This window comes from Trachypithecus francoisi, unplaced genomic scaffold (assembly GCF_009764315.1).
Source record: "Trachypithecus francoisi isolate TF-2019V2 unplaced genomic scaffold, Tfra_2.0 Lachesis_group6, whole genome shotgun sequence".
Lineage (NCBI taxonomy): Eukaryota > Metazoa > Chordata > Mammalia > Primates > Cercopithecidae > Trachypithecus > Trachypithecus francoisi.
The window spans coordinates 96,650,973-96,666,751 of NW_022681471.1; the positions used below are offsets into that span (position 1 = coordinate 96,650,973).

At 36.7% G+C, this 15,779-nt stretch overlaps 1 protein-coding gene across 11 annotated transcripts in view; it reads left to right on the forward strand.

Annotated features, from left to right (window-relative positions):
* CASK (calcium/calmodulin dependent serine protein kinase) overlaps positions 1-15,779 on the forward strand; it is a 401,591-nt gene that overhangs the window by 347,457 nt on the left and 38,355 nt on the right. For 4 of the 11 annotated variants that reach the window (XM_033201840.1, XM_033201850.1, XM_033201841.1 and 1 more), the window contains exons 16-20: positions 6,491-6,576; positions 7,965-8,033; positions 10,694-10,762; positions 12,157-12,192; positions 13,874-14,070. In XM_033201840.1, coding sequence (XP_033057731.1) covers positions 6,491-6,576; positions 7,965-8,033; positions 10,694-10,762; positions 12,157-12,192; positions 13,874-14,070 — 457 coding nt within the window. The remainder of the gene's footprint in view (positions 1-6,490; positions 6,577-7,964; positions 8,034-10,693; positions 10,763-12,156; positions 12,193-13,873; positions 14,071-15,779) is intronic. The other 7 variants (XM_033201851.1, XM_033201845.1, XM_033201846.1 and 4 more) reach the window with 3 other exon arrangements.

The window sequence follows — 15,779 nt, forward strand, 5'->3', positions numbered from 1 at the left end:
TTTATAGTAGCATGATTTATAATCCTTTGGGTATATACACAGTAATGGGATTGCTGGGTCAAATGGTAATTCTAGTTCTAGATCCTTGAGGAATCGCCACACTGTCTTCCACAATGGTTGAACCAATTTATACTCCCACCAACAGTGTAAAAGTGTTGCTATTTCTCCACATCCTCTCCAGCATCTGTTGTTTCCTGACTTTTTAATGATTGCCATTCTAACTGGTGTGAGATAGTATCTCATTGTGGTTTTGATTTGCATTTCTCTGATGATCAGTGATGATGAGCATTTTTTCATGTGTCTGTTGGCTGCATAGATGTCTTCTTTTGAGAAGTGTCTGTTCAAATCCTTTGCCCACTTTTGGAGGGAGTTGTTTGTTTTTTCTTGTAAATTTGTTTGCGTTCTTTGTAGGTTCTGGATATTAGCCCTTTGTCAGATGGTAGATTGCAAAAATTTTCTCCCATTCTGTAGGTTGCCTGTTCACTCTGATGGTAGTTTCCTTTGCCATGCAGAAATTCTTCAGTTTAATTAGATCCCATTTGCTTATTTTGGCTTTTGTTGCCGTTGCTTTTGATGTTTTAGTCATAAAGTCCTTGCCTATCCCTAGGTCCTGAATGGTATTGCCTAGGCTTTCTTCCCGGGGTTTTAGGTCTAACATTTAAGTCTCTAATCCATCTTGAATTAATTTTTATATAAGGTATAAGGAAGGGATGCGGTTTCAGCTTTCTACATGTGGCTAGCCAGTTTTCCCAGCACCATTTATTAAACAGGGAATCCTTTCCCCATTTCTTGTTTTTGTCAGGTTTGTCAAAGATCAGATGGTTGGATATGTGTAGTATTATTTCTGAGGGCTCTGTTCTTTTTCCATTGGTCTATATCTCTGTTTTGATACGAGTACCATGCTGTTTTGGTTACCGTAGCCTTGTAGTATAGTTTGAAGTCAGGTAGTGTGGTGCCTCCAGCTTTGTTCTTTTGGCTTAGGATTGTCTTGGCAATACAGGCACTTTTTTGGTTCCATATGAACTTTAAAGTAGTTTTTTCCAATTCTGTGAAGAAAGGCATTGGTAGCTTGATGGGGATGGCATTGAATCTATAAATTACTTTGGGCAGTATGGCCATTTTCACAATATTGATTCTTCCTATCCATGAGCATGGAATATTCTTCCATTCGTTTGTGTCCTCTTTTATTTCGCTGAGCAGTGGTTTGTAGTTCTCCTTGAAGAGGTCCTTCACATCCCTTGTAAGTTGGATTCCTAGGTATTTTATTCTCTTTGAAGCTATTGTGAATGGGAGTTCACCCATGATTTGGCTCTCTGTTTGTCTGTTATTGGTGTATAGGAATGCTTGTGATTTTTGCACATCGACTTTGTATCCTGACACTTTGCTGAAGTTGCTTATCAGCTTAAGGAGATTTGGGGCTGAGACGATGGGGTTTTCTAAATATACAATCATGTCATCTACAAACAAGGACCATTTGACTTCCTATTTTCCTAAATGAATACCCTTTATTTCTTTCTCCTGCCTGGTTGCCCTGGCCAGAACTTCCAACACTATGTTGAATAGGAATGGTGAGAGAGGGCATCCCTGTCTTGTGCCAGTTTTCGAAGGGAATGCTTCAGTTTTTGCCCATTCAGTATGATATTGGCTGTGGGTTTGTCATAAATAGCTTATTATTTTGAGATACATTCCATCAATACGTAACTTATTGATAGTTTTTAGTATGAATGGCCATTGAATTTTGTCAAAGGCCTTTTCTGCATCTACTGAGATAATCAAGTGGTTTTTGTCTTTGGTTCCATTTATATGATGGATTACATTTATTGATTTGCATATGTTGAACCAGCCTTGCATCCCAGGGATGAAGCTGACTTGATCGTGGTGGATAAGCTTTTTGATGTGCTGCTGGTGCTGGATTCAGTTTGCCAGTGTTTTATTGAGGATTTTTGCATCGATGTTCATCAAGGATATTGGTCTAAAATTCTCTTTTTTTGTTGTGTCTCTGCCAGGCTTTGGTATCAGGATGATTTTGGTCTCATAAAATGAGTTAGAGAGTATTCCCTCTTTTTCTATTGATTGGAATAGTTTCAGAAGGAATGGTACCAGCTCCTCTTTATACCTCTGATAGAATTCGGCTGTGAATCCGTCTGGTCCTGGACTTTTTTGGTTGATAAGCTATTAATTATTGCCTCAATTTCTTTTTTTTTTTTTTTTTTTTTTTTTTGAGACGGAGTCACGCTCTGTCGCCCAGGCTGGAGTGCAGTGGCCAGAACTCAGCTCACTGCAAGCTCTGCCTCCCGGGTTTACACCATTCTCCTGCCTCAGCCTCCAGGCAGCTGGGACTACAGGCGCCCACCACAGCGCCCGGCTAGTTTTTTTTTTTTTTTTTTGTATTTTTTTAGTAGAGACGGGGTTTCACCGTGTTAGCCAGGATGGTCTCGATCTCCTGACCTCGTGATCCGCCCGTCTCGGCCTCCCAAAGTGCTGGGATTACAGGCTTGAGCCACCGCGCCTGGCTTATTGCCTCAATTTCACAGCCAACATATTGGTCTATTCTATTCAGAGATTCACCTTCTTCCTGGTTTAGTCTTAGGAGAGTGTAGGTGTCCAGGAATTTATCCATTTTTTCTAGATTTTCTAGTTTCTTTGCATAGAGGTGTTTATAGTATTCTCTGATGGTAGTTTGTATTTCTGTGGGATCGGTGGTGATATCTCCTTTATCATTTTCTGTTGTGTCTATTTGATTCTTCTCTCTTTTCTTCTTTATTAGTCTTGCTAGCGGTCTGTCAATTTTGTTGGTCTTTTCAAAAAACCAGCTCCTGGATTCATTGATTTTTTTGAAGGGTTTTTTGTGTCTCTATCTCTTTCAGTTCTGCTCTGATCTTAGTTATTTCTTGTCTTCTGCTAGCTTTTGAGTTTGTTTGCTCTTGCTTCTCTAGTTTTTTTAATTGTGATGTTAGGGTGTCGATTTTAGATCTTTCCTGCTTTCTCTTGTGGGCATTTAGTGTTATAAATTTCCCTCTACACAGTGCTTTAAATGTGTCCCAGAGATTCTGGTATGTTGTATCTTTGTTCTCATTGGTTTCAAAGGATCTCTTTATTTCTGCCTTAATTTTGTTATTTACCCGGTAGTCATTCAGGAGCAAGTTGTTCAATTTACATGTAGTTGTGCGGTTTTGAGTGAGTTTCTTAATCCTGAGTTCTAATTTGATTGCACTCTGGTCTGAGAGAAAGTTTGTTGTGATTTTTGTTCTTTTACATTTGCTGAGGAGTGCTTTACTTCCAATTATGTGGTCAGTTTTAGAATAAGTGCGACGTGGTGCTGAGAAGAATGTATATTCTGTTGATTTCGGGTGGAGAGTTCTGTCGATGCCTATTAGGTCTGCTTGGTGCAGAGCTGAGTTCAGGTCCTGGATATCCTTGTTAACCTTCTGTCTCGTTGATCTGTCTGATATTGACAGTGGGGAACATCATTATTTCTTTAACTTCTCTTTGTTATGTTACTGCACTGGCTAGGACCTGCAGTCTTTCAAGGAGTGGTATAGTAGACATCCTGTCATATTCTTATTTTTAAAAGGAATTTAAAATTAGCTGGGCATGGTGGTGCTTGCCTCTAGTCCCAGCTACTCAGGAAGCTGAAGTGGGAGGATTGCTTGAGCCCAGGAGTTTGAGGCTGTAGTGAGCTATGATCACACCACTGTACTCCAGCCTGGGTGTCAGAGAGAGACCTTGTCTCTAGGGGAAAAAAAATGTTTTTTTAAAAAAGAACCTTTCCAATATTTATTCATTAAGAATAATGTAGATTTTTAGTACATACCTTTTAATGGGGCTAAAGAAGCTCCTTTATATTCGTAGTTGCTGAGCATTTTAAATGTGAATGGGTTTTGAATTTAATCAAATGTTCTTTCAGTATCTGCTGAGATGATCATTTGTTTTTTTCCTTTTATCTGTTAATGTGGTGAATGGCTTTTAAAGATTTCCTAATGATAAACCACCCTTGCATTTCTCAGATAAACTCAGCTTAGTCATTACATATTATCTTTTTTATGTACTGCCTGACCATGTGCTAATGTTTTGTTTATAAGAGCTCACTATTTGCATTTATGAGTAAGACTGGCCCGTAGTTAATTTTCCTCTCTTATATATCTGCCTGATTTTAGTTTCAAAGTTATATCTACCACATACAGTGACTTGGAGAGTATTCCCTCTTCAGTTCTCTGAAAGACTTTATATAATATTGGAATGATTTGTATCTTGAAAGTTTGGTAGGACTTGCCTATAAAAGTATCAGAGCCTGGCGTTTTGGTTTTTAGTTTTAAGAAAGTTTTGTTTTTGTTTTTTAACAACTGCTTCAATTTCTTTAACATTAAAAGGCCATCCAGGCTTTCTATTTCTTGAGTGAGTTTTGGTAAATTACATTTTCCTTAAAAAATCTAAGTTTTAAAATATTATTTCAGAGAGCTTCTTCATAGTATTCTCTTGCCTTTTTATTCTCTGCCGTCTTTGTCATTACATCCCCTGTTCATTTCTAGTATTGTTTATTTGTGCCTACTCTTTTTTTCTTGATCAACCTTGCCAGAGGTTTGTTCAGAAACCCACTCTGGGTTTGGTTCATTCTCTTCATTATATGTTTATTTTCTGTTTCATCATTTTATGACCTAATTTTTATTATCTCCTTTTTTTTAACTTTCTATTAGTTTTAGCTAACTTTACAAATTTGACACATAGTTCATTTATTTCCAGTCTTTCTTTCTTTCTTTTTTTGTTTTGAGACAGGGTCTCGCTCCATCAGCCAGGCTGGAATGCAGTAGCATAATCATAGCTCACTGCAACCTCCTCAAACTCCTGGGCTCAAGTAATCCTCCTGTCTCAGATTCCCGAGTTAGGACTACAAGCAACAACACCCAGCTAATTTTTTTAATACTTTGTAGAGATAGAGTCTTGCTTTATTGCACAGGTTGGTCTCAAACTCCTGGCCTCTAGTGATCTTCTCGTCTCAGCCTCCAAAAACACTGAGGTTATAGACATGAGCTGCCACACCCAGCCTTCTTTTATTTTCCTTTTTTTTTTTTTTTTTTTTTGAGATGGAGTCTCGCTCTGTCGCCCAGGCTGGAGTGCGATGGTGCGACCTGTGCTCACTGCAACCTCTGCTTCCGGGTTCAAGCAATTCTCCTGCCTCAGCCTCCCAAGTAGCTGGGATTACAGGTGCCCACCACCACACATGGCTAATTTTTATATTTTAGTAGAGACTGGGTTTCACCATATTGGCCAGGCTGGTCTCGAACTCCTGACCTCGTGAGCCGCCCACCTCGGCCTCCCAAAGTGCTGGGATTGCAAGTGTAAGCCACTGTGCCTGGCCCAGCCTTCTTTTCTAATATGTGCATTTAAGACTAAACTCTCCCTATAAATACTGTCTTGATGTATCCCACCAGTTTTGATATGAAGCATTTTTATAACTCAATTCTAAGTATTTTTACATTTCTATTATGATACTTTTCATTGACCTATAAGTTATTTATAATTGTCTGTTACTTTTCACACGGGATTTTCTGTATATCTTTTTGTAATTTACTTCTAACTTAATTGCATTGTGGTCGAAGAATGTAGTCTGTATGACACCATTTCTTTGAGGTTTGTCGAGACTTGCTTTATAGCATAGCACTTTAATCATTTTTATAAATGGCCCATGTGTACTTAAGATGAACGTTTATTCTTTAATTGTTGCATGCGAAATTATCTTTTTGTAATGAAGCCAGGTCAGTATGTAAATTTGTGCACGATTTATAAATAAGGAAGCAAAATTGTAAATAACACTCTACGCATTGGTTCTTGGTCATTTCTTTATAGCTGAAGTATTACAAGATGCTGAAATGCCACCCAGAGACTAAATTATGTTTAACAGAACTTGCTGTTATGTAGATATTATCATGTCACAACTCTTGGAAAATTAACAACCTTCGTATCATATCTGGCAGATAACGATAGCAGCAAACACTGACATGGTGCTTGTTATGCGCCAAGAACAGTTCTAAGCCTTCTGCATATATTAAATTTGTTTAGCTCTTAAAACAATCCTATGAGATGGGTACTGTTTTCATCTCCATTTTACAAATGTGAAAACTGAGGTATGGAGAGTTCCAGTAATTGACCCAAGATCTTAAAGCTAGTAAGCAAGGAAGCGGGAATTTGAACCCAGGCAGTCTGGATCCAGAAGCCATACTTTTAAACCACTATACATACCACCTCTCTCAGAAAAACAAACAGATTTCTACAGCCATCCATCAAAACTGTGCCTTCCATAAGTAGATATATCTGTTTTGATGAGGTTACTACATGAGTTAAATAATTCTGCTGCAACCAAACTTGTGTCTGTCTCTGAAATATTGGCCCTCAATATTCAGCTTAGTTTTTAAAAATTACATTAATACCTCTGGATTTTGTTACTATAAAAGCATATATCATTTCATGTTTATAATGTTATATAATTTCTTAGGTACACTTCACGTTGGTGATGAAATTCGAGAAATCAATGGCATCAGTGTGGCTAACCAAACAGTGGAACAGCTGCAAAAAATGCTTGTAAGTAAATGAAAGTTTTTCCTTTCCTAAAATTGACTTTTACTCTGTTAGCTTGTTTTTAAATACACAAATGAGGAGTATTCTGTAATCAGAGAATTTCTGGTACCATATTTATGTGGACTTGAACTTATATAACATTCACAAAACTGACAACTAGAAAAATGTTGAAATACAATGGAGTTTACAAACATTTTGCCTGTCTTTAGCAGTGTGGGCTTTAACACTCTCCTTTTATCCTTTATCTCCTGTTTCTTACTAAGCAGATGTTTAAAGAAAACCTTTTCAGCTTTTATACATGTGAACTAGTTTCTCACTGACCTCAACTCTCCTGACATCAGCAGTGTCAGAAACCTCTTTCCTGTTGAGCTGAGTCATAGCCAGCTGTCGTGGATTTCTCTACAGCATAGAAGGGAGGAAAGCCATGGTAGACCAGGCCATTTTTGACCATACATATCCAAAATCTGTATTCGAATTAGGCTTTGGATTTTTAAAAAAGGCAAAATGACAGCCTTTGCCTGTGTTCATTGTCACAGCAAGCAGACAGAGGTGTTTTGGGCCTCTGGTCCCTTTTCCCACTGCAGTGTAGTAGCCCACAGGTTATGAATACCTATTAAGTATGAAATAAACTTCACAGACTCACCAAAAAAAATTTTTAAAGCCAAAATTAGTGAGCAAAAAGTGGCTGGGTGCGGTGGCTCACGCCTATAATCCCAGCACTTTGAGAGGCCAAGGTGGGTGAATCACCTGAAGTTGGGAGTTTGAGACCAGCCTGGCCAACATGGTAAAACCCCGTCTCTACTAAAAATACAAACATCAGCAAGGCATGGTGGCACATGCCTATAATTCCAGCTACCTGGGAGGCTGAGGCAGGACAATCACCAGAACCTGGGAGGCAGAGGTTGCAGTGAGCCAAGATGCTGCCACTGCACTCCAGCCTGGATGACAGAGCAAGACTCTCTCAAAATAAATAAATAAAAATTTTTTAAAAGTAAAAAGCATATTCTATGGGGTATACCATTATAATGTGGCATACTCAATATAATTTTTATGTAATTACCTAGTTTATTATCTAATTCAATGTATATTCACTTTTGAAAGGCATGTCACTTAGAAAGTTTTGTATTCATGTCTATAAAAAGGTGACCATTGAAGATCTGTGAGACCATTGCTGTATGAGTAAGGCAATCGGCTGCTGGGCTTTTCCCAGGAACTTCCTCTACTGTTAACTCGAGCAGTCCCTGCTTCATGACTAGGTTTCATTGTCGGGCTGTGTGCTCTCAGATGGCTTGTGCTAATTGCCCCCACATATTTTGAGTGGCTTCTTACATGGTTTTGCGAACATTTGTTTGTAAGAAAACTTTTCTTTCTTTTTTTTTCCCCCTCTCCAGAGGGAAATGCGGGGGAGTATTACCTTCAAGATTGTGCCAAGTTACCGTACTCAGTCTTCATCCTGTGAGGTAATGACTCTAACAAACCACCCCCATCTCCTCTCAGTTCTTAACTAACTGTCTGCTGATGGCTGTATGTTTTTGCTTTCTGGGAGATTGTTTCTGCCTGTGCTGTTAGATCACTGCACACCAATTTTACAACAAAGATAACGGAACAGAGTAGGTCCCATCCACCTACTCAGCCCTGCTTCCATGTGGATCTCCTCAGCACTTGAACTTTTTGCAGGCTGAAATCTGAACAAAATGTGGAGAAGTTATAAATAATGACATAAGGCTTAAGGAAAAAACGGAGTGTCTGAGGGAAAAAAACTAAAGGCCATAATTGCAATAATATTTCCAGGAAGTTCATTCACTTCCCTTGTTAAGAAATCACATAGATAGTTCTTCTTTCCAAGAATCTGAGAAGTGATCTATTTCTGTTGAGATAGAGTTGTTCATATAATTGCAACAGGTCTCTAGATGGAAGTTAAGTCTGCAATGAATTGATAATTGACTTCACTAGAGGGAAATAGGCTTTTGCAACCTTTTGTAAAATTGTTCAAATTTAGAATGGTATGTCATCTGTAAACAAGTAAGTTTTCTAGAGTAATACAGCCCCGAAGTTTCTTTCTTAAAATAGGTTTATCCTATAGAAATTATAGTTCTTCTAACCTATATTATTCAGTTTCGTGTTGGTTATTAAATGAGATTCAAAAATCTATTCTTTTTATATTGGAAATATAAATGGGCATAAATGGTATCATCCTTTGGTCATTGCACATTCAGCTCGAGTGTTATTTATTGAAGCTTGTTCTTTCATGTGCATCTTCTAAGAATGTGTGCATCAATATGAAGTACACATTTCCTAAAGTTAATTTTTAAGACTGACAGGTAACTTATTGGATTTGTACTTAGAAGAACCTGAGAGAGAAATTGTAATACTTCTAGTCTCTAGTGATGGTGTAAATTTTATAAGAAAAATCAGAGGCTTCATATTTTTTTAAAACCTATTGAAGATACATATTAAAATGTGTAGTTTTGTCAAGTGTATTTTTGGTGAGCCATGGCAGTTGAGGTGCCCATTATAACGGGTCTTGAGCTCCTCTTGGTGGCTTTTTGTGGAACTTCAATTAATAGTATATTTCAAAAGAAAATGCAGAATTGCTTCTGTTCCAGGATTCAGAGCATTGAAAATTTGTTACCTAGAGCACAAACTTTGCTGGGAAACAAAGAATGTCACACTTAACATTTTATGTAAATAATTTTAATATTCTAGAATTACAGATGTCCTTATATCATTTCTCATCTGTTGAAGAAATTTAGTAAATACAATTGATTTTTGTCTTTTTGGCTAACTAACCAGAAGGTACTGTTAGTTATTAATATAATGTAAGTTTCTCTTTTGTTTTTTAAGTGGTCGAACTAGTTTGGGGTGGAACCAGTATCATAGATGTAAATTCTATGTTCTTGAGTAAAAAGAACCCCTCTTACCTTCTTTGCCTTTGAATAGTAGGAAAAATAATGATACTTCTCTCCTAGCTCCATCCCCAGCCTTTTTGGCCCTCCTGTTCCCTGGCAGAATTGCAAGCTTGTGGTTGGACTCTTCCCAGCTAGGGCAATATTTCAAAAAAAAAAGAAGTCTCTCTGGCCACCTGCATCTGCATCCCCCAGGTCCTTGGTTAAAGAGTAGACCCCTGCCCCTCACCCTGGCTCTACTGACTTGAGTCTCTGCGGGTGGCACCTGGAGATCAGTCTTGCTCACTAACATATGAGAATGCTCTTCTAAGGGATCTCATTACCTTTAAGGCTAACAGGTTCTAGAAATGCTCTTAAGTCATCTAGAGAAAAAAACAAATGTCTTTTAAAGAGACATGCACATTTCTAAGGCTTAAAAGAACTCTACAGAAGCAAAAATTTAAAAGTACTTATTTCCTACCTCTCCTTGTTCTTATCGTTAAGAATGGAGCCTGGAAAATATTTTGAGTGTGTAGAATAGTAGAGAGAAAGCAAGCGATGGAGGAGCCTGGATATAGGAAGACTGGCTGTGGCTCCTAGGATCTTTGCCAGAAGTGTAATATTATTATAGGCTTGAGATTATTGTTTTAATCAATCTACTAAAATGGTCTTTAAAAAGAGTTCTTCTCTGATGTGTATCTCTTTTACCCTTACTAGTAATAATATTTATTCTATAATAGAAAGATTCTGAAGGAATTATAACATGTGAAATCTTAGGTTTGTTTCTCTTCAGATTGGGTCAGTTAGTAACTCTTGACACTGAGGTACTAAAAATTGTTAAATACTTTTCAAACCTAATCTTTAATAAAAATTAGGCAGTTGGGATCTTCAGCACAATAATTTTATAGTAATATTTGTCATCTTATACTTGATAGGGTTTAATATCAAGTCACTCTTCTAGGTCTCATTAAAAGAAAGAAAAGGTATAGAATGTTAGAGATAGGAAAGAATTGATTAAAATGAATGACACAGTCATCACTTATAATATGTGAGCTTTCGAACTGCAAAATTTTTTTCATACTTCTGTGAAATCATGCAAGCAAGTCAGTATGGCACTTATGCAGCTCAGACCTCAAAGGAAATGGTTGTCAGACTGTGGTTGTTACTGTTGATGTAAATATCTCTGTGTTTCTGTGCTGGTGTTCTGTGTTAATGAACCTTGTGTCTTATTTCAGAGAGATTCCCCTTCCACTTCCAGACAGTCCCCAGCTAATGGTCATAGCAGCACTAACAATTCTGTTTCGGTAAGAACTTTAGCTCCACACAGCAAAGTGTGACAATTTTGTTGGTGCTCACCTGCCATGAGTGTTCTAGTTACATGTGTTCAGTGGAAATAGTGTCTTCTGCTGATATACAAGGCTACTACAGCTACAATGCACTTTACTCCTGGAAAATCTTTTTTAACATTTCCTTCTCATTAAAAATTCCCTTCAGCAGTTACATTTGAAGAAATGTAGTTCAATACTGCTTTGGTCATTCTAAAAATATTTCTATGCCACCCCACTTGTGTGTATTTCTTTGCTCAAACCTATACAAACGATGTAAATGGAAATTTGTTTAAACTTCTAAATATTTTTTAATTTGAAAAAGATAAACGTAAAAATTTTGCAGAGTAGGCATTTGGGTATTCTTGGGCTTTGTAGTTTTCTATTCTGAGTGATATCAGCAACATGTTTTAGTTTCCGCTATCTAAGTTTACGAATTGGTGTGCCCTCTGTTATTGTGGTACGTGCACATATTTTTGTGAATTATAAGCCTTGCCTGGATATGAAAAGCAAAAAGAACTGGCTTCAAACTGCACTTAAGCCACGCTGTTATCACATCTTTAACACAAAGTACTTTATATTTGACTTGAACTTGGAGTTTTAAATTTTTTCAGAACTATCCGTTTTGGAATATAGAAAGAATTGTTTTTAACTTAGTTAAACAAATGGAAGCACTTAACAGGTGCAGGTTGGCAATATTTGTTGCTAATACTGCTGTTTATCACCCAGTTAAAATTACTGAGAGTTCTAATAATGCAGCAGTATTCTTCTATCCTGACTTTTAATTTGCCGTTTGAGAATATATCAACTTTTTTATCAGGTAAAATTGTAAATAATTTAGAAATTATCTCAAATGGAATGATATTCTAAGTATATCAGTAAGAGAAATTATGAAAGAAAATTTTCTACAACTTTATTTTCAACTTTAAAATAGGCTACCAAAGGAATTCATTCATAACAGTTAACATTTAATGCTTTTAAGATGAAAAACCATATAGCCATTGAATTTTTCAAAATCTAAATGGTTGCAGTGACTAAGTTGAAAAGGGCAACAGCTCCTTTTATTTATTTATTTTTTTTTAATAGGCTGTTTCACTTGCAGTGGCTTTTGTGTTGAAGATGCTGAGTTGTTTCTTAAGAACACATTATCTCTCTGCTTAAACTTACCTGCTTTCTTCAGCTTGCTGCTAAATGGCCTGGGTTTGATTTTTTTGATAACTCAACATTTCTGAGAAATGGAATAATGTATATTATCTCTTTACAACTTAAATCTAGCTCATTTTTTTAACCATATTGTAACAGAACACACAAATTACTTTGTACTCTTGAAAAATAAATGAAAATTTTTCTCCTGGGTTGGCTTTATTCTACAGGACTTGCCATCAACTACCCAACCAAAAGGACGACAGGTGAATAGATATCCTCTATAGAAACTTCTCTAAACTGAGCTGCTAATAGCCAATCCTTTATTAACCCTTTCCATCCCATAATGTTTGCATTTTGGACCATAACATTTGAGCATTGAGAGCTTGTACCATTTCATTTTAACACATTACACATGACTAATTCTCTATAAAGAATTTTTCCTCACATCTTTGTAGCTGTGATGGTTATTGTAATTTCAACCTGATAATTTTATATTAAGGGTTAAGAATTCATCCTTCGAGGGGGCCTATGGGCCTGCCTCTGGCATGCAAAAGAATTTGACAGGTTATAACATTCTTAGAATTCTAAGAATAACTAAAAAGTACCTGCCGATGAACATTTTTAAGCAACCGTTTTCTGAAGTTGAAAGCTTTTTCTTAAGTTTATATTTGCATGTGTATTTCTAAAAGCCATTTGCAATGAAAAATAAGAAAAGAATATAAATTATCTTGGCTTTACATCCTGATATACCTGTGCTAGTTCAAACATGAAAAGTTAAGTGCTGCCTAACACTGGCAAGTAACTTTCAAATTGCCAGCACTTTAGAGGTATAGATTTTAAATGCAAATGCAGAAACTTTTTAATTGTATAGGCTGGATTGCTGAAAATAAACAGAAAAAAAATCACACAGTGGTTCCAAAGTCTTCAGGTTGGTTTTACAGTGACTTAAACATTAATATTCAATTTTAATTTCAAGAGATAGAATTTTTATGGGATTTTTATCTTGAAATATAGTATTAAAAATAATCAGATTTAGTGTTAAGATATGTATAAATTAGTACCTGATAGAATTCACCCATAATTTTGTCTTAAGACTGTATAATTTGATGCAACATGGGATATGAATTACCTTATCTTAAAGCATTTAAAAATCAAATAATTCATAAAATACAACCATATAATAAGCCCTTGAATGCTAATCTATTTCCTAAGTAAATTCACATATCATAAAACTCAGAGCCTGGAACTATGCATGTCTTGAAGCTCTGTGCTGATTTCAAGTGTTACATTGGGGAACTAGGGTTCAAATTCATTTTTATTCTCTCAGAAGAGTAAAATACAAATCTAAAACCTAAATTAGAAAAAAATAAAGCTATTTTTTTAACTTTTAAAAAAAATTGTTTGAGTTACACTTAACCTTATCAGCAGTGGGTAGACACACTGCCAGTTGTCATATAAGCATTTTACAGCAGGATACCAACCCAGAGTTCTTGCTAGTTTTAATTCGTGTGCTGCTTTAGGGTTAAAACCTATCCTGACTGCTAGTATTTATGGCTTAAAGGCTGCCACACAGTCATGACAACTTATCCATAATGCCAGCATCACCAATGCAGGTTTAAAAAAGAGTGAGCATACTTTTCTATAATTATAGGCCTATTCTGTTATAGCAAAAGCATAAATTAAGTCTTTATTCTTATTAAACAAGTATTTCAAGTATTCCTTCCAAATAAAAACAGCAAAGTTTTGAAGCTATACACATCAAAGATTACTAGTACATTGTTTCTAGCGGTAGAAGTTTTTTGTGTCGTATTTCCATGCATCGTTTTTGCTTTCACCATCTAATGTCCTGTTAGTATTTAAGTGTTGCTGTGTGGTTATGACATTAGAGCTAACTTGTCTTTCACATCACTATGGCATCCTTTCTTACAAACTCCTGTTTTATAGATCTATGTAAGAGCACAATTTGAATATGATCCAGCCAAGGATGACCTCATCCCCTGCAAAGAAGCTGGCATTCGATTCAGAGTTGGTGACATCATCCAGATTATTAGTAAGGATGATCATAATTGGTGGCAGGGTAAACTGGAAAATTCCAAAAATGGAACCGCAGGTCTCATTCCTTCTCCTGAACTTCAGGAATGGTATGTTTTTATGCGTGTTTTACTTTGCTTGATTATAAAAACTAAGCCCTGACCATCCATTTTCCAATTTTATATTATTTTAGAGTGTAAAACCTGTTTGATATATTCCTTCCTTTACGAGCCAAACAAAATTTAAATTAGTCATCCACGAATTCTGTATCTTCAGTATCTAGTGAGATCCCAGTTACAGAGTCAGGGCTTCATTTTACACACAAAGAAAGGAAGGTCTGGAAAGAGATTCGTTGACCAGCCCTGAGCCAAGTCATGGTCTCAGAGCAGAGCCCTCCACTCCTATATGCTGTTGCAATTGTTTTAGAATGGCATTTTAAAAATGTACCTTCTCCTTGCCCTTCTACATGCTTTCCTGCCCATCCCATCCCACCAGCAGCAAAAAACGTAGGTGCAGCGCTTCAGTGTCACTCAGAGTATTTGAAGATAAAATGTATTTCACTGTTAGAAGAAAAGGGTAGTCAGAAGCTTTGTTCTTTACCTTGCCAGTCCTTTAAAAATACCTTTTCTGCTAGAAAGTTTAAGCCCTAAAAGCAGGCTAAAGTTAGGGGTTTTAGGCACTGTTTTTAACTGAGAGAAGAGGAGTCACAGATCACTGTATATTTTGATAAAATCTATTTCTGCTATTATTATTACAGTTTCCTTAGTAGAACTGTCTTTTGGAAAATATTGATGGTTTTACCTTTGTTGGTACTTGGGCGATATACCAGATTATTTCTAGCACAAAAGAAATAATGTCTGAGTTTTGTTTCATGTGGCAAAAATAACAGCCGTTAAGCATTCTGCCAGTTCCTCCTAAAATATTTGAACCCAACTAAAAGAGACTGAAGACATCGAGTGCATAGAAATTTCTTCCTGCTTTTATCTATTTTTCTCACTAGTTAAGAGATCTCTCAGTTAATCTCTTTTGTTTGATCGCCTCTTTCAGCTATCCCATGTTTCCCCAAAAACTAGTATTAAATTTAGAATGTTGGAGCTGATGAGGACTTCAGATACCATCATTTTATACATAAGGAAACGTGGGCCCAAATGGAGAAGCAGCAGCCTTCCATCTGGCATTGTCTTCCAGTCTGATCTTCGAGAAACAGTTTAAGCATAAGCAGGAGGAAAGCAATCTCTAAGTCGTTGTCATGATGATGCCATTATATTCTTACTGATATTCACATTTTACAAAATGTCTTCTTTAGTGTTACCATATATTATGGGCATTTATTGAAAATAATTGTGTAGATTCCAGACCTCTTCTGCCTAGTCAGATCATCTATCTATATAAACGTTTTACCAGTGTCTAGAACTCCAAGTCCTCTGGAGGAATCCTGAGTGATGGCAGTGCAAAAAGCAGATTTGCTTCCTATTTCCCGTAATGATGGATGAGATTATTTGGATAAATCCTCTGGATGAAAAAAAAATGAAAAGTGCTGCAGAAAATATGTTTTTAAAATGACCTTGAAAACACTGAATAGCTGAAAAGGTATCAGGGGCCAGGCACGGTGACTCACACCTGTAATCCTAGCACTTCCGGACACTGGGGCGGGCGGATCACTTGAGGTCAGGAGTTGCGAAGATAGCCTGACCAACATGGTGAAACCCTGTCTATACTCGAAATACGAAAAAAAAAAAAATTAGCCAGGTGTGATGGCAGGCACCTGTAATCCCAGCTACTTGGGAGGCTGAGGCAGGAGAATTGCTTGAGTCGAAGA